We start from the raw sequence: 27146 nt of genomic DNA, 5'->3' as shown, positions 1-27146 counted from the left end.
TTTTTGTGCGCGAAAAAATCAAAAACTATTCATTTTGGAGCCATTTTTGTGTTAACAACTCCAAATTTAGAGTAGCAAGAGCAAATTTTCCGTAAAGTTATTGAAAAATGGTCATTTTGTTGAAGTTTTCAACACATATAAACTGTTTAGGACCTGTTGACTCTGATCGTGAATTTTATTAGTTGTTTTTGTTGAAACTAGTATCAAAATTACAAATACAAAAAACAACATTTTTACCATCAAATGTTTTCCGCTAGACGGGCAGATGGCAACTATATTGCCACCAAATTTTTCAATGTTTTTGACTGTTTTTTGCGTATTGGCAAAAATGTTTTGTGTATTTCAGCATCTAAACATGTCGTTGTTTTGTAGTTTGCGTTGATTACATGCCTAGTTCTCACGGCCCGTTAGAGGGGTTAATGTAAAATATACACAAGAGCGAACCGGAGACCTATCATGACAGAAAAGCAGTCTTCCGAAAAACACTTACACATGTCCACGCGATGTGAAAATTCCATGCTTTTGTTTGAATTCGAACATGATTCTCGCTAGTGTTGAGTGTCTATCCCCAACACGAACAATGATACACAAACATAGACATGTGAAAACAAACACGATGTTTATAATTCAAGAACATCATGTACAAACATATCACCCGATGTCGCAGTATTCATTGCTTTCGTTTCGTTTCTTTTCATACACGGAAAGAAATTATTCATCCCAAAACATTTCTTCGTAGAATACTTTTTCACAGAAACGAACTTGAAATTTAGTTCGCATTTCAAAAATTGCACGAACTGAGAGGCTATAAGTTCATGCACCAAAATATATATTTTTATTAAGGCTCATATGGCGTCAGCCTAACGGGCCGGGAGTTCAATATTTTGACAATGTTTGCTTACAACTATGTTAGTAATATGTAACCGATTACTCGCGGTTGGCTCGAGGTTAGTATTACAAGTGTTCTTATAATTGGGATGTTGCAGTCTTCAGTGCTCTGTACATGTGCCCGACATGGGATACTTCCTATTGGGATGCAGCTGACCGTTAATCAGCAACGACCCCCTAGTCTGCACCCATATCTAGCGTGGTGCGTCTTTTTCGACTCGAGGAATCCAGGATAGAATGATCACTAGCCGGCGCAATCATCAGCTCATGTAGAGTTGTCATGAGCGGTACAATCTTTGGCTCTTGTTGAATCATCAGTGGACTGCACAACCTTCGGCCCGTGTATCTGTAAAGAGTGTGTGTATGTATTGCCGCGACTAAGTAAAAGTTTATAGATCGTTCATGCACATTTTGCAAGTCTGATTAAATAATCCTTGGTTTCGTTCAAAGAAAACATTCTCTGAAAAGAAAGAAGCTTTCTATTTTTTTTTGCGTGCATGTTGGCAATTAAAGTCTGGGGAGCCGACTGCATAGCGGGCGACGTCGTACAAATGCTGACCAAAAAAATAAATACCCAAAAATTAGTTTTAGATGCAACCTTCAGCGGCACACAGCAGAACCAGCAGAGAAATTTCAGCGGCTAAAACACACCATTAATTTCTCGATGTTATCACAAACTGAATGAAGGAAAAAACTAAAAGCTACACTTACACTGCACTACATATGCTATGTGTGCATGCGATTGCATCATCCTTTCTTCTCCTCTTCTCCGCTCGTTTTATAGCTCGGGTCGCGATCGTCGCGAACAAGCAGTATTGGACATTTGTATTCAAAGATCCAGCCAAAATTGTTGCTCCCGTGGTCGAGTGGTTAGCGTCACGCCTAACATGTCACTGCTGAATAATTCAATTTTAGTACTTGTTCAAATAGCTTATAATAGCGAATATTACATGAATTCAAAATATAAATTGATGCGTGCACTAAATAATGATATCAAATGTGAAAAACTCTCATATCAATCGATGTTTATTTTGTTCAGAACAGAAAAAGAGGTTTATTTTATTTGCCCAATATTTTTGATGAAGCACCCATTGTCATGAAAGGAAAGCATTTTTTCCATGTCAACATACCAACACACCACGCGTTGAGTGGTGGTGGTGTGGTGTCCGATTCGCTTCTTCTACTCTACGCACTGCCGGTGCTTGGGGTGAAAATGCAAGAGAAACTGTACAACCATGTTCGTACATAATGTGAAACATTGGGATTAAACATCGTATGTCCAAACATACCACGAATACAAACATGTCACATTTTCTAACATAGGTACGAAAAAATCATGTTTGTACTCAAACACAAAACTGTGAACAGCAGCGTGGACATGTTTATTCCGGACGCAGTGTTTTTTGTAAAACATGGAAGACTGCAGAAAAGTATATTTATTACGAATAATGTAAAGAGTACAAAATCAGGAAAAATCAGGATCATTTCAGAAACATCAGGATAAATTAAGTGTTCGTCAGGATATCAGGGAGCGTGCAAAAATGTCTGGGGAATCCTGAAAAATCAGGAAGGTTGGCATCTCTGGCTATACCTATTTGACTCATATTCCGAACAGACTCAACTTCCGAGCATTTAATTTTGGAAACTAAATTTATTGAACATGAATGATATAAATAATTGGATAATTAAAACCCCGATATTCTTTAGCATATACCCTTCAGTATAACAACATTTAAAGGCATCAGAACAACATAAATGTTCAGTAAATTTAGCTTTTGAAATTAAGTGTTCGAAATTTGAGTGAAACATAATAGCGAATTCGTTGTTGTTCAGTTTCAACTCCAGTGCCGCACTAACTGCTGTCAAAACGTTTTTTTATTCACTCAGTTTCGCACTCAGTAGGTCGTATGAATAAAAAAAAAGTATTTACTTATTCTGCCCGTAAACTTTCCTAGTATTTACTTGAATCCGTATGAATAAATGTTTACTTTACTAATTTCATTTTCGAATTCGAACATAGTTTTTACTTTGTCAAACATCTGTCAACTGATTGTTTAGGTTTCGTTTCAAAACATTTTTTTGGACGAAGCGTGAATTCGCGATGAAAAAGGAATAGTGTCGACGTCTGGTGGCGACTTTCAATTAGGGACAATAGTTTGGGTCCCTATCTCGTTAGTGTAATACCTATCATATTAGAAGACACGAAACCAGTTTTCAAATGTTAAAATTTGAATGCAAATGTTCACATCATGTTATTTAATCACTTAAAACACTTTTTCCTACTTTTATTCAACCCTTTGTCTACATTTCCAACATTATTACTAGAACTTTTCATTATAAAATAAAGTTGTCTTCAAAAACAATTATCGTACAAGATTTTTTCACCACCTGCAAACAAAAGTGTTTTTCATTTGAACAGAAGGCCAAATTGGTACGGAAAGGTTATTTTTCATTCATAATTTAAATTTTAATTTTTATGTGTTCATTCCGCCTGAAAATCAATCAATTTTTTTACGCTCCCCTAAACTAGTAAACGAAGCTCAATGCCATCAATGCGGATCGTTAACTTGTTTAACTTCGAGCGCAAGATAGCAGCTTTAAACATAAATAGGATATGAAATCAAAACGAATGAAAGTGTTTTCAGATCCAAAGTATGCTCATGAGCATACTTGATAATTACGAAGTAAATACTTGATGAATGCTGTTTTATTCATACAAAATCAGCTAAACATCCATTTTCGAAAAGTAAATACTTTGTTGTTTCTTTTATTCATACCAAACGTAGTAAAAACTTAATCTCACTGCTCGACTGCTCGAATGAAGTAAAGTAAAGATGAATTTTGTTTTTATTCATACGGCCTAGTGTAACACTAGTTCGCCCCGAAAGCTGTTAGTTTCGCACTGAGATGTTTCACGGGTTGGCACTCGGGTTCACCAATACAACTATACTGAACTGTCAAGTTCCGAGTATTGTTTTGGAAAATCTAAAAATAAACACTATGAAAATGGAAAACCTGCTGCTTTTGCTTTTGTATTATTGGAATCGTAATCCAATTCGGATTCTGATTTTGAAGAGTATATTCGAGTAGCCGGCATTAAGCTACGTTTGCTTTCATTGGGAGGCGAAAATAATGGTGGATATTCAGGTGGAACAAACCTACTTTCAAAATCAAAATTATGAATGAAAATTTACTTTAACGTATCGAATATTTATTTTATGTGATGAAATAAGAGTTTTTTTTCCGATACCGCAGAAACATATTGAACGAAAACTGTGTCTAATGACCATTTTATATCACAATAGTAATTATTTGTGGAACAAACAGGAAATGCATCGACAAATAGTTAAGTGAGTGTCAGAACTACATGTGTTAGGTAATCAAACAATATGAAGTAAAAGTTTTCATTCAAACTTTTATATTTTTGACTGCACTTGGCCCTTCTGATCTGATGAAGAATAATTTACCTCCCAAGCACTAGTATTGCCACCAGACGTCGACATTGTACATTTGTCGTCGCAAATATAAACAAATCAGACTATATAACACACACCAACAAACCACCGCATTCGTGAAACTGAAAACGTTTTTTTATTACAGAGTCAGTTTGGCACTGACTCAGTTTTAAAAACGAATTCGCTATAATTGTGCGATATTTGAGTCAAAATGGTACATTTTCACATTGGAATTGGAGTTTTTTTTAAGCATTTCTGACAAACGAAATTGGAACTGCATATTAACTATGTAAATAGAAAGTATTTTAACTGAGACAAAAATCGTTGCTTGCTTGAATAATTTAAAAACGCCTCTTCCTAGGCTTACATTGTCGACTCCATCACACTCCGCAACGCTATCCTACTTTGTTGTCACTATTATGAATTCTATGTTCTTTCTTATCTTCCTCAATGAATTTCACCGTTTCGTCAGTGTCCGAGAACGATTAACCCCTTCCCGTACGATTTGATTTTCGAAAGAGCGGACCAAATGCAAACACTTCGATGGATCACGCGTCGAGTAATTTCAATTCTCTGCTGAGCGTCTCTGTGCCTCCTGTGTTGCAAGCGCACCACGAGAGAGAGACTCGATGTTCTACGTTTTGGCACAATCATTTCAAATCGAGTGAGACTCGATGTTGTACGTGAAAGGGTTAATATCAATGAATAACAAAACTAGGGATATTTTCCATATTTTCTCTCGCTCACATTCCGTGAACGCAGAGCAGAACGAAAAAGAGAATGAACGAAACTGAATGAATCAACTGTGAGTGGCCTGCTGTGATAGTGAGGCTTGGCGATGGTTCATTTTCGGAATCCCGAATGCAATTGTGTAATGATCGACTGTAGTCTAAAATTCAGCTGGATAGATTGATGCGGAAGAATGATGTCTAATGTTTCACGCAGTCACAGCATGTCAAAAATCAATGTTAATTTTCGACTCCACACTTTGTTCCTTTGTTTCTTTTTTCTTAATTTATAATCATTCTTCATTGACAGGTCCGTGCACGAGTTAACGCCGGTGGAATTCGCCTGCGAAACGGTTGCAAATGTCAACAAGGAACTGTCGGACCTGATCGTACAGTACCGGTTAGAGCCGAAACGTAATCTCAATCCATTCACGATGCGCCTGCAGGGTTCGGTAGACGCCAACGTCAACGGTGGATTCAACAAGTATCAGGATGCTTTCTTCTCGGAGCGTTTCACGAAATCTCCCGAGGCGAGAGATCAAAGTTTGCATGTGCAGCGTCTGAAACGCTTGATCTTCGAACAGATGCAAATTCTGCGACAGGCTCTGGAGTTGCATCGCAGCTTGGCGCCGGAGGAAGTGCTACCGCTGCATAATCGACTTTCCGAAGCATTCCTTGAGCTGGAAAAGAGCACCGCCGAGTGGAAAACTAACATCAACATTCCAACCAAGCCACTGCCACCGCTCCCGATCGCCAATGTCCACCAGTATCAATCGCCCGTGCAAAATGCGGCGGGTCATCAACAACAGAACAACTATTTCCCGGAAGACCACGATGAGACGTATACGTATTTGAACAGGAAGACACTTTCCTTGTCGGGAATTGTCCCAATGACAGCCATGACTTCGTCGCCTCTTCCAGCCCCACAGGTTCCTCCCAGGGAGTCGTTGACATCGTCTCCCTCAGCTCCACCGCTTCCACCGCGTGGTCACACTCCGGACAAGAGAAATTCCAACCCAATGCCTTTCACGGAATTTGTGGAACAACAACAGCACGGCTCGGCACCAGCCAGGCCAAGATCGAAGAAGTATTCCCTGTACGAGATTTCACTGAACGAGAGCATGAACAGTTATAGCTACGGGAGCCCACGAAGTTCCAGCGAACTGAAAGGACACTACGATATTGGAAACTTTAACAGGGACTCTGGCATTTCGACAAGTTCGCAAGAATTGAACAATCTGAACAGCGGGGCGACTCATCAGATGGTTCAGAATTCGAGTCACCATCATCACCACTACCACCAGCCGATGCCGGTTACGGGTGCACCAACAGAGGAGTATAACATTGCTTTGAATGGAAACGGTGCGACCACTCCTCGGGGTCATCAAAAGACAAACTCGAACCCGGAAGGGTACAACATAGCCGGCATTCAGGAAATGAAGATGAACTCCATCAACAACTCGCTGAGCAAGCTGGCAATGACGAATGGGGGAGGTTCCTCACAGCCCCAGCCACCGCCACCTCCGATTCCACCCAAGTCCGCATCGCTGCAGCATCAGCATTCCTTCTCGGGAACGAGTCACGTCCCGTCACAGCACCATCACCATCACCACCAGCGGAACCAATCGCTGAACCTAAGCCAAAACTCGTCCTCCGATGGGGACGCAATCAGTCTGAATGATATCAGCCCAGCGCCTCCACCGTTCAACGACAACTTTAGCGATTCGTTCAGCGATGAGTGCGAGAGCAACATGATGAACGTGACAGCGATTGCCGCCGCCGCTGGTGGCCACGAATCGTCTGCTTATTGCGTGCCAAAGATTCAACAACAACCACAACAATCCGCAACCAATAGTCTGGGTAGGAGATCTCTGAACGGAGACGATCTGGTGGAGGTGCGAAACACGACGATGGTTCCGCTGAGGCATGACGATGGGGAAGAGGAAATCTTCTATTGAAAAAAACAAATTGGGACGTTTGTGCAATCCTCTCTCTCGCTCTCCGAATCTCGCTCGGCGAATACCGATCAACTTTTCTCCAATCAAATTTAGCAGTTAATTCAACAAAGCTCTAAACTAATTGTAGATAAGTCGCGATAAGCGGCGCGCTCGAGTCTGGGGTGAGTATCTCTTGAGTGTGTGTGCGTGTGTTTTTAAAATTGTTTTGAGTTTGGACCTTTGGAGGCTGGGTACAAAACAATAGTGTGGCGGTCAATACTCAAACGATTCTCAACATGTGCGAAAGCAAATTATACCAACGATATATTATCAGGTTTTTCTCGCTCTTCATCGTTCCGGAAGAAAATTAGAATACTGTATTTATTGTCGGTGGAGAGCGGATCAGACACACACGGAAGGTGGAAACTATTTTATATTTATCCAGGTAGAGTTTCGTCGATGTTTAAGTTATACACACATTGAACGTTTGAAACAAATCTCTATACACGCATGCGAGCAAAAAGTGTATTAGTTGTAAGTCAAAAATAATTGAGAGCTGTGACTACCAATATACTCACACTCATACACACAACATACACACACATACTGGTATCTATACAAACAAATATATGTATTAGCTGAAAATGATTGATAAATGTAAGAGATTAGCGAACGCAAAAGTTTACGATCGATTTCAACCCAATTTACATTACAGAAAAAAAAACTATATTACCTTTCGAATGCGAACTTTTTCAAATTTTGTGCTTGTTACACACACACACTATCTTATGCCGCGGTTAGTTCGCTTCTCAATTCTACCCGGTTAAAGTTCAATATCTTAATAAAAGAACATTAGAAGAAGAAAAAAAGACAAAAAACAATATTCCCGTTGCATGAGGATCAAGCTGAGTCGCAACCGTGACCACGGTGGGATGGACAAAGAGTGTTTTTTAAAAGGAGGAATTAAACTGTTTTCCGGAAGCGAAGATGTTCATACGATGATACTAGTCAAGCGGCTTTCTCTAGTCCCAACAAAAGAATTGTGCACGCGGGTAGTCGTGAGGAAATTTGTGTGTTGTGTAATTGATTTGGAAAACACTCTCGACTCGATATGAGAGAGAGGAAGAGAGCACACCTCGATTATCGGTTGATCGGTGATAAATTTATGCATGGGAAGGTCATGATACCTGCCGTTAGGTGAAAACACGGTGAATAAACTATTAAGCAACACAGTTTTATATGGAAGCGTTGGTGTGGATTTGTGTTGTCTAGAACTACCGAAATTTTCCTTGACGCTATGAGATTATCCTCACTTCTTCCCAAAAAGTGTCTGTAAATAGTCTTTTAGAGACGAATGAACCGCAAAGTTTCGAGTCTCTTAAAAACAAAGAAATGAACTGAACTGAATTCTAAAGAGTATTGTGTCAAAAAGTAATATGCATCCGCGTAATAACTTTCTTTTCTAATAGGAGTACCGGTAAGTTTCTTCGTTTTTTTTTCAAAAATTAATGCTTCATTCTGCAAAAATGGTTACAGATTTAATATTCAAAGTATTGCCCATCGCTAGTCACAACTTGTTCCCATCTTTCTGGCAATTCACGGATCCCTTTGCGGAAATAATCGGCCGGTTTGTCGGCTAACCACGAATCGATCCAATTTTTGACTTCATCAAAATGGGGAAGTGCTGGTCAACCAGGCCATGTTGCATCGACCAAAAAAGGTAGTAATCGGACGGAGCAATGTCTGCAGAATAGGACCTCCCATTTCAGCGTTTCCAAGTATGTTTTGACCGGTTTCGCGACATGCGGCTGAGCATTGTCGTGCTGCAAAATAACTTTATCGTGTCTTTGCTCGTATTGTGACCGTTTTTCCTCCCCGCAATAACACTCTCGTTGGTACGGCAATCCGGCAAAGTGGCAAAAAAGAACAATGTTGTTCACGCTTCAACTTTTTGACAAATACTGAAAAAGACACGCAATGACCAAGGATGGAAAACAAGGGAGCATGATGTGATTTACGATTAATCGCAAACTGCACAGATCGTAATCTGTGCAAACTGCGACTAACTATTAATCCTCACCCATCATAACCAAATGATTTTCTCTTGGTAACTCTGAGTTGACCAAAGCATTGCTAGACTGAAACTAGTTCGAATAATTGAGTTACTCTCCTTCCTCGTTTTGCTTTCAACTCCTAACAAGAATTTGCTCCATGGGAATGAGTGTCTCTATGACGTACGATTCTCGCTCTCTCATCCGGGCGTTCAATTTTCCTTTGCGCGTTTACTTCGATGAAACTGGGTAAAATAAAAAAAAATGCGCTACAGCAGATAGGACGACTTTAATGTTTCATGTTTCACGGAGGATTTCTCAGATGGTGTTTAAATTAATCAAGAGACTACAAACAATAATCCCTCTCAAAGCACTAATTTTATGAGTTAATGTAAATGCGTTATTGGCCAAGGCTTTTACGACATCGAACACGTGGTCTTGCGAGATATATTTTACCGCCTGCCCAAATACAGACCACTTTTTTCGGGGCCGAGTAAACTGGTGTCTAGAAAAGACCTTGATTACCTTGAATTAATAATAATAAATTAGCGCAAATATGTCAACATGTGTTCTTTTGTTTAAGCACGTAAATATTTGCTCATAATTTTTTTGGATTGTGGCACTCTACATAATTTGTATGCAGATAGACTATCCACAGTTTGTGGGGGAATGGAATACTCATACAACTCAAATGGATAATGATTATCTGCTATCACAAAGCTGAATATTTTTTGACGTTTTGTTTTACTATTGATTCATTCAAAAAAAAAGCTTTATTTTTAAATGTTTTCTTATCCTGAGACTGGCTCACCATATTGCACTGCTACTAAAACCGTAGGCTAACTTCAAGGATATTTTTTATTCATTTTCGGCGAATAATCAATAGAGTGCCGTGTTATGAAACATCAGAATAATAGCAAAAACAATATTACGATCATAAGGTGTTGGACAGGTTATTCCAGACGACATTGGAATATATTCCATCTGATCATCTTTAGAAAGGTTAATGACCTTCAAAGGATAAATTTATCTTGGGCACATTGAATTGATGTTCATGACTTCCAGTCGGACGTTTATTCGCTCTGATAATAATTGTGTGGTCCTCACTAAGCATATATTCCAATGCCGTCAGTTCACTGAAATTATTCGCATACCGTTTGATGATAAGGTAAGATGTTGATAATCATTTGCTGCGATACCTATTGTTCCAACAGTATTCATTCGACAATATGAAGACTGAATACCTGAAATTAACCAGATTCTACCAAGCAAATCTGCGGTCAAAGCAGTATGTACACTTGAGAGATGCAACAAGTTTGAAGGGATATAAAAAAACATTAGTCGTTCGACAAATCTACTGCCACATATGTCGGAAGTCCACGATACATGAATATCATACGTCCATACTATTTCATTACATTTATTCGCAACGAAGAACGTAACCACACAGAATTGAATTAATCAAATATGTGATCCGTTTTATCTACAAAATAAAAAAGGGTCTGAAATTCAATCGAATTCGAAAGGTGTTTCGTGAAGTCACTAATTGAATTACTGTTGGAAAAATTATTTGGAGAGAAATGTGAATGTTCAGAATTATTGGAATCTAAAAACGATTTTGGGCGGGATGAGATTCGCCCAAATCTGCTGGTAATAAAATTAATCAATTGCATCCATTACCCGTCTGCTGTTTATCGGGCGGGAGACGACAGCAAAATAAAATCGACACGAGACTGAGTCAGCCACTCACTGCGGACAGTGCAATAGAGAATTAAAAATCCCTCGATGAGTGTCGTAAGATTTCAGTTGATCGTCTCTTGTTACACTTTCCGATCAAGAACTCATCATCCGCTCTATGGAATGGGATTAATCGTTTGTGGCTTGCACTCACGATAAAACCTGAGTAGTAGAAGTAATGCTTCGAGAGTGCAAGCAGTTGGGATTCCGCTCTCATATTTCTTTTTTGAGATCTTGGTAGCTCACCGTTCCAAGTATTCTCTCTGTGTACATATGAAGAATAAAAGAGCCTCGCCTGCTGGGGGTGATTTAAAAACATCCGACTAGAGGGATATACTTATTCATTGATCGTTGAATGTGATTTTTTACCATCCCTGGCAATGACAGTAGCTTTCCAGCGAATGTCTGGAAATCTGATTCACTGGAATAAAAATCAAATTACGCCATCTGTTGTAAAAGCGAAGAAACTTACCGGTACACCTAATACCATGTGAGAAAAAGTGTATATCAAATGCGTTTATTAGTCTGTGTTCAATATTAAAGGGTGTCCCACATCAAATTGCATCACGGAAAAAACTCTATAGAAAACTACCCATTGGTTTTTTTTTCTCTTGAAAATTTTGATAGAATAAGTTTAGAGCAGTGGTGGCCAACCTGCGGTCCTTCGGCTTTGTTCATACGACCCGCAGCCTGATTTTCATCTGAGTGATGAATGAATATAGTTAAAAATTTCTTTACTCAACTGAGTAAAAATAAATTTGTGAATAATTTTTGTTAACTGTGTGTATCCAAGCTGATCATTGTCTGTTTTCTTTTTCATTTTTTCTATGCTAATTCAACCTTCTGACAGTTCTTCTTGTTAGTAACCAATGGACTTTTCACTTTCTTGTGTAGTTCTGCTCACACACATTAATTCATGCGGGTAACTGCAGTAACTTCTGCCCGAGATGAAGAATAGAAGGTGGGAAGATTCACGGGTTTTGGTTGTGTTGAACTTTGATTGTGTTAGTAGCTAGGAAGATAGGAAGTTCACATAGCAGGCATACCAATCAGTTACTCGAATGGTATAAAATTGGATGTGTCAACGAATAACGTTGAAAGAGGATATACAGAAGCTAATTACAGATTTCCAAATCATATTTTTCGCATTATGAAAAAAACAGAACAAATTACGAACTAAAATATTGAATTTTTTTTTTTAATTTCAGAAATAGTATTCTAATGTCTACTATGTTTGGATTCTAGAACAACTTCATGGAAGTTTGACTTTTGTCAGCAATTGTAATTACTTTTTTCACAATTAGGGTGCTGAAAACTTCAGTCGTCTAAAACTAAGACGCAAGCGGAAAACTTTTCGTCTCAATCTAAGACACATTAATTTTATTTTTCAAGTTCATTTTACATGAAAAATAAAAAGTTTATGGGTCTGAGCCTAATGGCACGGACGAGAAATTGAGTTTTTTATTGTTCAAAATATATTTTTTTCTCTTTGTATACATCAAATGGATGCCCTGGAAAACCCGTTTCCTGTATGTACTTGTATCCTTTAAACGGGTTGGATGACATAACGTGGTACAATTCGGTACCACATTCTGTTCAAAAATGTACACAAAAATACCATTAAAGCCATTGTTACCCTTTTCTTCTATTTATTCAATCATGCAGATGAAGACAAAGAGTCATCATGTATCATTTTTAAACACAAGTCTAAATAGTTAAGATCTACATAAATATAAGCCTGAGTCAAATCAATCTATGACTACAAAAATTTATTATAACGGGTGTTAAATAAAAAATGAGAATTTTTTCAATACCTTTCAGTAACTCAAATAAAGAGCGTAAAATTTTCTTTCTCCAAGAAAATTGCTAGAAACAGTAGGCGTGTTTGGTTTTGCTAGTTTGAATTTAGTCAAAGCAAAGATGGCGTCGAAACAGCACGTGCTCCGCGAACGCATTGTACGGTTCTACGAAACGCATTTCCAGCAAGGAAAAAAGTTCACGGTGGCACATCTAAGGAAGAAAATGTACCTGTCAGTACGGTATATCGTATCCTGGGTTCCCTGAACGTAGAGCGGAAGGTCGGAAGTGGTCGTCCGGTGACGATAATGACGAAGCAGAGGAAGACATCGTTAAAGAAGCTGTTTGACAACAAGGACACAACCAGCCTGCGTGACGCCGGTAGGAAATATGGCTGCTCCCACGTATTGATCCATCGGACCCATAAGATGGAAGGACTGCAGAAAGAAGACGAGGTCGCCGGAGTACACGGAGGAGCAGATTGAGACGGTGAAATCACAGTGTCGGTGGATGACCAAAAAATACCGCGGGACGTCTTTCGTTCTGGACGACGAAAGCTATTTTCAGCTATCCAAAACGCATATTCCAGGAAATGATAATTACTACTCCAGCGACAAGTCATTCACACCGCCTGAAGTGAAATACAAGTTCAAGCACAAGTTTGAAAAAAATGTTATGTTGTACATCGCCATTTCCGACCGGGGCATTCCAAAGCCTTGGTTTAAGCCGAGCGGTCTGGCAATCAACCTACAAATCTATCGAGAAGAGTGCCTCGATAAAATCCTGCTGCCGTTCCTGAACGAGCATCACGCGGATGGGAAGTACGTCTTCTGGCCGGACAAGGCGTCTTCCCATTACGCCAAGAAGATGCTGGCGTATCTTGAGGAGAAAAAGATACCGTTCGTGCCGAAAGATCGTAACCCAACAAACTTGCCCCAATGCCGCCCAATAGAGGATTTCTTTGGCTCACTCAGTGCCCTAGTGTATAAAAACAATTGGAGAGCCAAGGACACGAAGCAACTGACTACAATAATCCGGAATTGTATCCGGAAAATGGACGTAAGTGCCGTACAACGTTCTTGTGAGAGCATCGCGACAAAGTTGCGTCGAACAGCAGACCACGGCCCTTACTCAAACATTCAACGACATTTTTTTTGAAGAAAATACATTATGTTATTAAAAAAAAAAACTGAAATCGATGAAAAAAGAATAATTTTTTTTATATGTGATTGAAAAAATTCTCATTTTTTATTTTTACCCGTTTACCCATTTACCCGTTATATATCTGGAGGACGTAAAGTACCTTGTCCCCTGCCATGGATTGAATTCCAGCATCAAGTACGTCTCATCTTTCATTATGAGCAAGGAAAGGAGTTTTTCACCTCATGCTACTCCTTCTGGGTGATTGCATGCTGCTTAGATACCTCCGGTCTCGTTTGGCGCTTCCGCATTAAAATGTCCTTTTTGGCCAGATTCTCCTTCACCGTTTGGCCGGTTGCTTCGATCTCCCGACTTAAGAACGGCAGGGAGATGATGTTGTAAATACCAGATCGGCTATATGTGGTGGACACAAAGTGCCTCAAGATGTCCAACTTTTTCGCTGTAGGATGGAGCTTGCAGTAAGAAAAAATTCTTCAGTTGCTTAAGTTGCTTAACAGTGCTGCTGCTGCGAATCAACAGCCTTCAATCATTTTTGTTGTAGGCTTAATAAACGTAAGATTCAAGGAAAATTTGTTCCATAAAATTATATTTCATCACCATCCGAAATTAGTCAATTTTTTTTGAATGCATACGTTAACACTAAAATCAATGAAAAATGAATTGGAATTTTCGAGCATTCCATTCGGTAGTTTGATGAAAATTATAGAATTTAAACCTTGCTTGCCAGGCGTAAATGCTCTGATTGACCGTGTGGTTTTCAGGCGTAAACAAAATCTAAACCACCGAAAATCACAACTGGGTGCCGATACATAGAAAGAAATAATACAGATCAGTTTAGACTCGCTAAACTATGGTTTATGTTCACATAACGTATATAAATAACGTTTTGTTTTTTGTGTCCCGCGTTAGACATTGTCTGAGACACGACCGCATAGTTTACGTAGGATTTCGTTAGGCTAGCTGTTGCATGCTGATTTTGGATATGTTTGAAGAATTATATAGTAAAACTCTTTGATAATGATTTTGTAGCCCTGAATGGGGCTGTTTTGTTTGGTTGTTGGGTATTGTTTGTACACTCCACCAGTGTTTACAACCGAGTTACGATGACAGAAGCATAATGGTTAGTCGTTGGATTGTGCATATCACGATAGAAGATGCCGAAGTGGAATGAGATGTGATGAAAATCTCTCTCTGTAGCCCTGGACGAGATGGCTCGTCTGTTCTTTATGGATGAAATGAAGAGAAAACACTCACCTATGTAATATAAGATAATTATCAATATCGAACATTTTTCTCACCACAATAAAGCTACTTTATTATAAAGAAAACATATTTGAAATGGGAAAGGTAATTTTCTTTTATAATTTTAGCTTTCTAAGTGTTTATTCAACCCATTTCCATCTCCGCTTCAAACCAAACGGCACACGATACTATCTATATGCCTCAATGTGAATTTCAATTGGACTAGCAACACCTAATGCGATACCGTCGTGCGGGGCTTCTTTTGACACTTTTTTGACGTAGGATTACGTCTTTCGGGAACATATGGGAGTACAAATTGAAAATCGAAAATCGAGCAAATTGTGAAAAGTGTCCAATTTCAAATGCTTATTGCTCAGTCATTTCATGATGGATTGATGAGATTTTTGCGTCAATCAATTTCGGCACTTCATAACAATTTTTTACATTGAATAAAATAATATATTTCATTAAACTAACTAACAATTGAAAAATCTCAACCCCTATCCTAACGGAAATACCCACTTCTGATTGGTCGAAATTGACGACACATGCGGCGGCTCATGTACTTACAATTATTATTCAGTTATTTTTTATGGATTTACGAGATATTTTCATCTATCGATCTGAGCATTCCATAACAATTCATCACAATGGATAAAATAACATATCATATGAAACTAACTATCAAACAATCGAAAATTCTTCAAACGGAAATACCTCGTTCTGGTTGGTCGAAATTGAAGATACGGAGAAATTGGCATTACAAATACATCAATGTAAAGGGAACTTTTGTTACCACCGAAGTGTGTTCCCTAACAGAGTTATCGAAACCAAGCTGCCTGGGGGAAATCGGCATTGCAAGTACATGAAAGCAGGGGAAGCTTTAGTTTCCATCGACATGTATTCCCTAACAGAGATTTCAAATTCAATGTACCTGGGGGAAAATCAGCAAATAAATACCCTCGTGGTCGATAGTTTAACGAACGACGCGCACAAATGGATAGTGCTCATTGTGACTAGCATGGGCATTGCTGATTGCATACATGTTGGCGAATAAGTTGGGAGCGATGAACGTGTTTTTTTTTTTCTTATTTTCGTTCCAATAAGAATCGATGGATTGATTGAATAATTATGTTTTAATGAATTGAATGAAACTTATGTTTGATAGAATATAAATAATATTTAAATTTGGAACTTTAATGTTGGTTGCTTCGTGAAATTTCATATCAATGACCGATCATGCATTATAAAACTTTTAGCACAAGTGTAAGTGTAAAATTGTATATGGTAGCGGTTGTGTTAAAATGACTTGAAATATGAAATAATTTTTTCTCTCCCAAGAAAAGCTCATGCGACGAGAAAAATTGGAGAAATGAAGGAGTTCCGTGTTCCGTTGGATTGGATTGAATAAACACTCAGAAAGTAAATATTATAAATGAAATTACCTTCCACATTTCAAATATATTTTCTCTATAATAAAGTAACTCTTTTTTCTGGTGAGAACAATTGATAATTTTGTTCGATAATTATAATTATAATTCTTCATTTCATCCATACATAGCACAGGAGCCATCTCGTTCAGGGCCACAGAGGGCGGCTTTCATCATATCCCATTCCATTTTGCCATCTTCTATCGTGATACGCACCAATCACCATCCTTCTATCATCATCACTCATCACGAGTGAACAAGCAATATCTAACAACCAGACAAAACGGCCCTTTTCCAGGCCACCAAATCATTATCGAAGAGTTTAACAATGTAATTCTTCAAACACATCCAAAACAACAGATAGCCTAACGGAATTCTACGTCAACTATGCGGTCGTGTCTCGGACACAACCCTCCTGTGACTTTTTCATTTTCATCATTTTTAACTCCGATTATTGTGGGTGGATTTTAAGAATCATGACATATATTTAACCTGGATGTATAGATGACATTTGTGCAAAATATGATCTGAATTGATTGAGAAATAAAACTTTTGTTCATAGAGCGACCAAAAATAGCTCCGTTGCAAACGTTGGGGGCTACTTTTGACATAGTCATTTGAAAATTTAAAATCATCATCAATTACATCAATTACATAGGATAATGCTGAATTAACATTTTTTGGAACAAGGAGTTATGGATGGCTATACATATGTGCATTTGAACGAATTTTTAAAAATAAATTTATTACATCAATGTATTTTACAACGAGGTGATTTTGGGCTTTCGTCCCCTTTTACCGGGTGTCTTAGATATGGGTTTCGAATCACGTTTTGGAATTTCATCAAGAGAAACACTTTTTCCAGGAGAAACCTTTAGTTTTTTCTTCGGTTGAGGCCCAACTGGACAGCCGATCACGTCGTTACGATGTTCCTTTAGAAATTGTTTAAATGAGTCTCCAATCAACTCGGGCTTTAAGCTATCAGATGGCAGCTGGTTAATGAGTTCGTGGGGATTCCATGGTACGATACCGCATTTCCGGAAGCCCGATATTAGAATACGTCTAGTGTGTGGTGCTAGTGCCTTCAAAAGTTCACTGATAAGGCTTCCGAGGGGACCTTTGGGAATGGTTGCGCTCTTAGAACCCTCACAAGAGGCACGCCACCGTCCCAAAATTTTCCGCCATTCACGCTTCATTGGAGAGAAAAATGCTACGTCGAGCGGTTTTGTCAGATGAGTTGCATTAGGTGGCAAGCAGATAAATTTAATATATTTTTGACGGCAAATTTCAATAACTGTTGGATTCAAATGAGATGAGAGGTTGTCTCCGATCAGCGCAATTGGTCCGTTCAAATGCCTTATAGCTGGAAGAAAAAGTGTCTTGAACCAGTCCTCGAAAATTCTTTCGTCGAACCAGCCAGAAGCACTTCGATTGTAGCGTGTTCCTCGAGGGCCATTAAGTGTCCAAGAATCCCATAAATGTTCTGCCTTGAACACCACGTATGGTGGCAACAGTTCTCCAGTTGCACTTCCGCAAAACATAACGGAAGTAGCAGATTTAATGAAGTTCCTCACGTTTTCAAAATACTTTAAGCCACGCTTACAGATAGCATGCTTCTTACCAGGATCATCTGACAAATTCGTCTCGTCGTAATTAAAAAATTATAGGAGGTTGTGTCCAAGATACGACCGCATTGTTGACGTAGAACTAAGCTGTTATTTTTTATAAGTCGCTTGTTTATACCTTCAGAAATTATTCTATAGTGCTGTGAAATTTTAGAAACAACTGCTTAGTAGAATAATTTCTGAAATGTTTTTTCATTGTAGAATTAGTTGACGATAATTGATTGATGATTCATTCTTGCCCTCGCAGAACAATACACTAGCTGATCATATGTCGCAATTAATTTCATGTCAATGTATTGAAAATTTACGTTGAACGCTATTCCGATGGCCTTTTTCCCAATTGACATAAACTCGGCTACAGTCGATTATATACATGTTGCGCCAGCACCATTATTCCTTATCTCATCTCATTACTCTCATAACTACATCAATATATCTAACTACTAGGAATATAAACACTTCTCATCATTTTACGTTATTCTCAAAGGAAATGATTCAGTTTATATCACTGGCTTCGAAAAAAGTTGCATTACTTTCTCATGCTCGAGATAAGCGCAGCTGCCACCCTTAGTGGAGGAAATTTTTGTACTGGTAAGCGAAACCTAATCACATACAACATTCCAGAACGACATTTACTTTCTTGGTATCTAAACAAGCGAAATAAACTCTTTTTGTTAATATCAACAACCTCGAAAATAGTAGCATTGCTTTATTATGATCAAGATTAGTGCAATCCTAGTTAATGGCAGTTTTGCGACTGGCACCCGAACCCAAATAACTTATAACATTCCAGTACAACATTCAAGATGCTTGGTATTCCCCAAATGATTTTTTGGCACACAACCTTAATGCCTGCTTCTGCATAACGTCAGTTTAATGCATTCATGCAATGTCAAAGGCACCAACAAAACAAAACAAAACAAACAATGTTAACTGCTTGGAAAAAGACTGAATTATGCCACACAGCTCGACTCTGCTGTAAAACCCATCGATGCGAATTCCCTGATGAGTTTGTCAATAGCGACCGCCTTCACCACCAGTGGGGGGAGCTTGATTTTGGTTACAGCCTGGGTAACGGCGCTTACATTTTCGACCGACGCGCCGAAGTCGCCTACTTCGCTGTTGTTCGATGTGGTGTCACTCGCGAAGGCTTGGTTCAGTGCGAGCGCTTTTCATTGCACCAACATCGCGTGCTTCACTAGATGACGCTTGCCTCGAAATTTGATTGCCCCTGGCAATGCGTTCGCTTTTTGCAGTGCTCGAGGCAGCCTTTCTCTTTTTCTTGCTCATCACACACTACGCGAAGTGTCCAATTTATTAGCCCTATTCTGTATTCCGACGGATTTCCATTTCGTTCGAAACCGTTATTTCGTTCGAGTTATAATTTCGCATTCCCTATTTCTAACGTGTTGCCCATTTAATGTTCGAAGAAAAACAGATCGAACGAAATGCGAAAACAACTCGAACGGAATGCAGAATGGAATTTTATCAAGCCGTTCGGAATATTTCGAATCGATCGAAATACAGAATAGGGGTGTATGACGCGGAAAGAAAAACACACGATACGAATAACACCAAAAACGAACTGGAAAAACCACACGACGATATCCAAATTGGATTACCACTGGTGGGGTCCAATCTTAGATCGAAGCGCAGCAAAAGCAAAGTGAACTGGATTGCTCAACAGTCCGATGCCGAATGAAAGTTTGCCTCAGCGAGATCCACTGTTTATACTCTAGGCAAGTATTCCCCCTCGTCGTTCTTCTTTTCCTTCGTTCACGAAGTTGCTCGTTATTGACACCTCTGTTCGGGAAAGCACACAAATGGACAGAACAAATGTATGGGAAAATGGAAACGCTTAAAGTTTTCATGTATTTTAACCATTAACAAACCAGGAGATTCTAATGTATAGCATATTAAACAAATCTTAGGGAATTTCCGATTCGTTTACTATGTAAATCACCAAAATCTGTTCGCGGCAAAAATAGTTATTAACGTTAACTTTATTTCATAAAAACGTGACCTGTTTTCTAATTTGACACCCTTAATGAAAGACGTAGTTCTACGTCAAAATATTGGAAGCCGGAACACCTTCCAGAGATTCCTTTAAGTTGGCCATGTACTCTGCTATTGTTTCTCGTGTTATTGCTGCGCGTTTTAACTTTATATTTTGTGCAAAACGTTTGCTTAGTTGCTGGTGATCGCGTAGGAATCGTGCCACCCTGTCCCGTGAAGGTTTGTTATTTACAAAAGTTGGCACTTTTATTTCCTGCTTCGTCAAATAAATTCGAACTATTTCCCGCAGATCATCGGTTCCAACGGGGAAGCCCCACTCGGACAAGCAGCTGAGATGGTCTGAAAACGATAATTCTTCCGCCTCAGTAAAAACTTTCTGATGTCCGGGCTGTTTCTGGTGCGATTCGCATAGCTTGTTGTATATTGTTTGTCGGCTGCAATGGGTTTGCCTAGCGGCTTCTGCGTGGGACATTTCTCCGGATTTGACCTTTTCAAGGCACTGCATTGAATCTGCAGTGGAAACTACAGTATATTTCCGAGCATTATTATCCTTCCGATAGTTCCTCACCATTCTTGTACCTACAAAAAAGTAAACTAATATAACCTTACAATATGGCTAATGGTGGAAAATTTATCGCTCTCAATTTTTTTTTCAAAAATAACTAATTTCAACGATAAAATAACGTTGCTGCTGCTGAGATATGACAAACGAATAGTTCTCTGATAGGTTTACACACATACCAGTATTGAAAATTGTAAGAACAATGTATACGGAAACAATTTTTCTGGAGCTTCAAATCACTACCGCTCGACGTTTCGAGGTTTTTTAATTTTCTGAAAAGGTGTAGTTGCGTTTAAAAAAAACTGTCAACATGAAATGGTAGAAAGGTATTGTATGAATGAATTATCACAGATAATACATTTTGAAAAAATGTAATTTTATAAGAAATTTGTGAAAACCTAAATTGTCCAAAGTAGCCCCGCATTTCAAAAGTAGCCCCGCATGACGGTATTCAAAACATATGGGAAATCAGTTTTTCGAATATTCCTTCTCTTTTCCCTCATTTTTCTCGCCGCATGAACTTCCCTCGGGTGAAAATGAACACAACAAAACAGACAGCTTAAACCGGATGATCCGTTCTCGATCGGGAACACCCATTGGTTTTTGACGTAGAACTACGTCTTTCATTAAGGGTGTCAAATCAGAAAACAGGTCACGTTTTTATGAAATAAAGTTAACGATAATAACTATTTTTGCCGCCAACGGATTTTGGCGATTTACATACTAAACGAATCGGAAATTCCCTAAGATTTGTTTGATATGCTATACATTATAATCGTATGGTGTGTTAATGGTTAAAATTCATGAAAACTATAAGCGTTTCCATTTTCCCATGTCCATTTGTGTGCTTTCCCGAACAGAGCTGTCAATAACGGGTAGCTTATCGACGAGCAACGAAGGGGAAATCGTAAGATTTAAAGTCTCCGTGAACAAAGCAAAAGAAGAAGAACGAAGGGGTGTATTTGCCTAGAGTATAAACAGTGGATCTCGCTGAGGCAAAATTTCATTCTTCGTGAGGACACCGACTGAACAACATCGTTGCTGAGCGAGCTGGATGGTGAGGGATCGAATGCCTTACTGAAGCCAATGGGGGTGTAGAAGTAATACGAGGAAAAGGTAAAGTTTTCCTAGGGCCTTTTTGAAGGTTAGTGACGAATGAACTGAAGAAGTTTAAAGTCTCACATGTCTTAGTTTCGGATTGAGCTGTGGACGCGACCAAATTACTGACTCGCTGATATCTCTAGCATTGCAATCATTGCATCAAACTGACGCCATTGCATTAAGGTTCTGAGCTACACAATTGTGTGGGGAATCATCAAGCTAGGCTATCGTCAGCTCACCAAGAAAATAAATGTTCTGGAATTTTGTCTGTGATTTAGTTTCGCATGAGGGTAGCAAAATTCTCTCCACAAAGGATGACAGCTAAGCTGATCTAGACCGGCAATATTAACAAAAAGTGCTTCAGTTGAGAAGAGCGCAAAACGGAGATAAGTGTGTGTATATTTAATTGCTTCAAGCCATCGATATATGGATATTTGTGTGTGTACATGCGTTTTAACGTATTGCGCTGTTGCGGGTGAACATGTCGATCCGAACGTGGCGACAAGGAAGGGAAATAGCGGGAGGGAAATATTTGCGCTAGATTATTAGTAATGAATCTCTACTGAGGCAAATATTCAGCCTTTTCCCAAGCAGTTGACATTGTTTGTTTTCCGTCGGCTTCGTTGGTGCCTTTAACATTGCATCAATGCATCGAAATGACGCTATGGTGAAGCAGATGTTAAGGTTGTGCACCAAAAAATTATTTGGGGAATTCCGAGTTATTCAATAAGTTATTAGTTTGTTTGAGTTCACGTGCCAGTTGCAAAACTCCCTTCAACTAGGATCGCATTTGCGCTATTTTTGATCATAATGAAGCAGTGCTACTCTTTTCGAAGTTGTTGAGATTAACAGAAAGAGTTTATTTCGTTCATTTAGTCACCAAAAAAGTAAATGTCGTTCTGGGATTTTGTATGTGATTTGGTTTCGCTTGCCAGTAGCAAAACTTTCTCCACTAAGGATAATAACTGCGCTTATCTCGAGCATCTATTGTTCTGCGAGGACAAGAATGAATCATCAAATAATAATCGTCAAATGATTCCACAAGAAAAAAAACATATTTCAGAGCGACCAAACTGGTAGAATAGTTATTTATAACAATATTCGCAGCTATAAACAAGCGACTTGAATTAAACCACAGCGTAGTTTTACGTCAACAATGCGGTCGTGTCTTGGACACAACCTCCTATATATTTTTATTTATGAAAATTGAAATAAATCGTTTCATATTTGAGTAATTTTTCACACAACCGCTTCCATATACAATTTTACACTTACACTTGTACTAAATGCTTAACAATGCATGATCGGTCATTGATATGAAACATCACGATGCAGCCAAGTTTAAAGTTCCAAAAATGCCCTCGACTAAAGCCAGCGCTACACGATGCTACGAACACCCTCGAATGCTGGACGCTCGATGATTCGACGCCTCGTGTAGTCGACTGACGAGCTACGAACCTCCAATGTCGAGTGTCGAATATTCGCGTTGGAAGGTAATCCGTTCGTTGTGGATTACCTTCCAACGCGAGTGACACGAGTCAAAGGATTTTTGTCATTCGTTGATTCGACACTCGATGACATTCGATACACCGCTACACGATTCGTCCGAATAGGTCCGAATCTATCTTTGACAGATTGGTTTGTTTACAAGTTTTAGGTGAAGGAACTGTAAAATTGATTCTCAAAGTTCAAAATATTCGGCGAAATATTGCATTCTAATAATGTTGATTTGAAGCATTTTTAATTTACAGCCTGATATCAGTACAATTGCTACGGCAGCAATTTGAATACTCGCATCGTCATTCAGTTTCCTAACGTTTTTGATGGTAAATAAAAACAATAAACATTCGATCCAAATACTCGCCGATTGTTTGGACCGATTACATTGAATCGAACATTCACTTCACCGTGTAGCAGCACATTCGTCACAACATTTGACGATTCATCGAGTCAAATGTTTGAGTCCAACATTCGAGTGAAACGTTGGACGAATCGTGTAGCGCCCGCATAACATATATTCGCAATGCCGATGCTTCTTGGTTTTGAAGTCTGTGGGTTTTGCAGATGATTTTGTTCGGATACGATCATGAAGCGCATCTGGAGATCATCGACCCTTCGAATGGACACTTTCTCTTTCAATAAACACTGCAAACCAATAGTGTTGCTCTCAGTTAATCACAAGTTTATTCTTCAACAAATATATCATTTTTCTTTTTTTTTCGATAATTCACTCATTTCTCATCTTCAAATTCCTCTAGGAGTCATCGTTCACTTGCATTGTAATTAGTTTCTCTCTTTTCTTACGCTTGGATAAAACAGTTAAACTTTCACAAGAATAAGTCGGTTCTCTATCTGGTTCAAATAAAATATACACGAGTACGCATCATAATAGCAAAAAGGTAATGTTGGAAACTGTACGGGTCTAAAATTTAAAAGGTTAACGAAGTTGAAAAACGCCAACACATTTCAGTGCAAAGCTAAACAAGTCTAACAAAGAATGCGTTCTCGATTTTTTTTTACCTTCAGTTTAGAGAGAAGGACGCCAAAGTATTAGTATATTATATATTGCAACTTGCAGGTGTGTCTGTATTACTCTCACGTGTAATATCGCTTTGTCCTAGCCACTATATGTAAACTTCATGATATTGGAATAGACGAGTTTTTCTTTTGTTTTGACGATCAAAATTTCAAGTGTTGTTGGCAATTCTCGGGTGCACGATATGATACCGAATCGTTCGATTACTTCTCCTTCGTTTTAAATTATGGGATTTTATTATTGTCGTTTGTCAGATTACTTTGATGCAACACTGCTGCTGCTCTCCTGCTGTGCCTACTTTGGTCTCAACAACAATAATTCGAAAATTGACATACGATTCAGCTCTCTTGCTTCGATTCGTGTTTCACACAGTCTACTTTGATTGCAATATTTTGCTTCACTCCCAATTAGAAAAACAATGCTTATAATAGATTTGGGGAGAGTAATCTTCGTCGAGGGCTATTGTTCAATCAACGGCAAATAATATTATCAGCTAAATGCCTACTAGAAAACGGAAGCCATTTCCTTCTTGACACGCGCGCTAACTGCTATGATAAACTTTGCTAAAATAAAAAAAAACAGGAAAGTTTTGACTAAACAAGTTGTGATATTTAACTTGTTTTCTCTATACTAATATGCATTTTGTTTCAATCACCACCACCATCAATGCGCGCGCAGTTCTTAAAAGTGAATAAATTGTTTCGCTATATATGTACAAAACATTCTACACACAACAGTTGTTGTTTGTTTGATTCTTTTTTTTTTCTCTAATAAATGATTGGAGTGAAATGCAAAAAAGTCTGCATCTTGTTGTGCTTCACAAAAGTCGGTCCATTCTCTCTAATAATTCCTGCTTCAATGTTTTAAGGGTTACCCTGTTTTGATGTGTGATTTCTGTTGTAAAATATCTACTCAAAGAGAAATGAATATCGCGCTCCCTGCTTGGGTTGATTACTTCTAAAGTTTTCTACTTAAATTTTCCAGGGACGCGAGGGGAAATATTTTCATTTCACACACACACACATGATCGATAGTTTGATTAGCAGTTTTTTTTTGTCTACAATTTCGCATATTTCTTCTTTTTTTCCCTACTGTAAGATTATAAAATTCCAGATGTGCCCACCCTAGATTTGTTCAACCATAAGACAAGGGGAGGAAGCAGCTTAACCTGTTACTTCCGATAGTTTCGAATACTGTTGTTTTCGTTTCCTACAACATCGAAATAACGAATGCACATACTCTTTTCTAACTGTCACCACAAATCAGCAACTCTCGTGAATTCTGTGGGCATTGATTATTTGTTTCTGATTTCCACATTTTCGCTAACAACTATTTACAACTGAGTTGTGTGTTGTGACTTGATTTTAAATACGTTTTCCAATTCTCTGGTTTTCTCTGACATTGTTTCGTCAAAACACACAAACACGTGGATCCACGGACCACAATAGGGGCCGAACAGAAACGAAACCTCTTGCAGTTGATAGAGTTGGATTCGGTGTCGAAATGAAACGATGGATTTCAATAAAGTGGGAAAAGAAGGGAGAAAAGTCTTGGCTGAATTGGAATGAGGTTATGGTTTAGGATGGCTTCTAGAACGCGGCCACTCCGTGGCCAGCGCTCGCCACCGTGGATCATTGAAAGGCGTTGAAATTTAGCCCTCCGCCGGCAGCTTGCTGTCGGAAGTTACTGTTGCTGTTGACGTTGTTATTGTTTAGCCCGTTGAGGAAGTTGGCCTGCTGTCCCATGAATCCGCCTGCCGTCGGTGGAATGTTGTTGGGTTGCGGTGGGAATGCTCCAAAGGTAGATTGCATGGGCGGCGGGGAACTCATCAAGGTGGCTCCCATCGCCATCGGCGGCTGATGCACGGGACTGGAAGTGATGCTTTTCAGCTGATTCATGGAGGGGGTGTTGCCAGCGTTCTTTCCCTTAGAATTTCCCAGCAGATTGTCCAAATCGATATTGATAGTGCCAGCGTTCTTCCAGGTGGTGCCAACATTCGTGGCTCCAGGTTTACCGCCCACGGACACCGAGGTACCATTGCCAAGCAGAGCGTTGTTGTTCGTTGCGTTCAGTGTTTGGGGCTGCAGGAGGCCACCAGCACTTGCAGGCTGCAGGAAGGTACCTGTAATGGATAATAAAATATACATTATGATTCTGCGTCTGACTGAACAACTAATTAAAATTTTATTCTATCGTATTCAGTGACACCAAATCATCAAATTGACAAACCGACACAGTGTATCTGCTCGTATTTTATTGTAGAGATAGTCGTTTCACGATCAATGTGGCCCCAGGTTTGATTCGAGACATCATCTAATATAGTAGGACCTTAACTGCACTGCCGTAATCTCCCAAAGTGACGCAAGCGCCAAAATTGACATTTTACTTTTTTTGTTATAAATCGATGAAGAATACCAAATCCTTTCAAACAACTGCGAAGTTTTACAGAACTGTGGAAAAATGACCCCGTAAAAGCTTGATAACGGAGTGGCGTAAGTGCCATTTCCTTTATGATGTGACGTAATTTGATTGTGATGCGAAGTGATTTTTTTTATCTGTTCTGATAGCACAGGATGAACGAGCAGAGACATCAAATTTCACATCATCCGTAATTTCTTTTAAAAAAAACTAAAAAGTTCGTCATGCCAATATTTTAATCAAAAACATTCCATCCCCGTTCAGTGCTACATTTTTAATAGAAATTTAGTTTTAAAACTACAAATCATGTACTTAGAAGCTCTGTTTAACAATTTCGTCGAATATATACATTTGTATAATAACTCAGCTTGAAGGAATAATTTATCCAAGATTGAAGTTTATTGCAGTTCTCACATATTGCACATAAAAATTGTAACTAAACAGTTTAAACTCGTCAATTTA

General features: G+C 38.9%; 2 protein-coding genes across 5 annotated transcripts in view; one reads left to right on the top strand and one right to left on the bottom strand.

Moving 5' to 3' along the window:
- The window catches only part of LOC129762241 (dedicator of cytokinesis protein 3), a 148584-nt gene extending 140331 nt beyond the window's left edge, over positions 1 to 8253 (top strand). For 3 of the 4 annotated variants that reach the window (XM_055760314.1, XM_055760312.1, XM_055760313.1), the window contains one exon: positions 5382 to 8253. In XM_055760314.1, coding sequence (XP_055616289.1) covers positions 5382 to 7029 — 1648 coding nt within the window. In that variant the 3' untranslated portion in view covers positions 7030 to 8253. The remainder of the gene's footprint in view (positions 1 to 5381) is intronic. The other variant, XR_008740588.1, reaches the window with a different exon arrangement.
- Positions 8254 to 17187: 8934 nt separating this feature from the next.
- On the bottom strand, positions 17188 to 23139 carry LOC129779755 (uncharacterized). The gene is made up of 3 exons (XM_055787428.1): positions 23006 to 23139; positions 20125 to 20646; positions 17188 to 18086 (listed from the first exon to the last, which is right to left on the bottom strand). Exons 2-3 carry the CDS (start codon positions 20636 to 20638, stop codon positions 17188 to 17190), a joined length of 1413 nt encoding a protein of 470 aa, XP_055643403.1. The 5' UTR covers positions 20639 to 20646; positions 23006 to 23139.
- Between the last annotated feature and the right edge of the window lie 4007 nt (positions 23140 to 27146).

This window comes from Toxorhynchites rutilus, chromosome 1 (genome assembly GCF_029784135.1).
Source record: "Toxorhynchites rutilus septentrionalis strain SRP chromosome 1, ASM2978413v1, whole genome shotgun sequence".
Taxonomy (NCBI): domain Eukaryota; kingdom Metazoa; phylum Arthropoda; class Insecta; order Diptera; family Culicidae; genus Toxorhynchites; species Toxorhynchites rutilus.
Note: the sequence above shows the minus strand (reverse complement) of the source record. Positions and strands in the feature narration are given on the sequence as shown.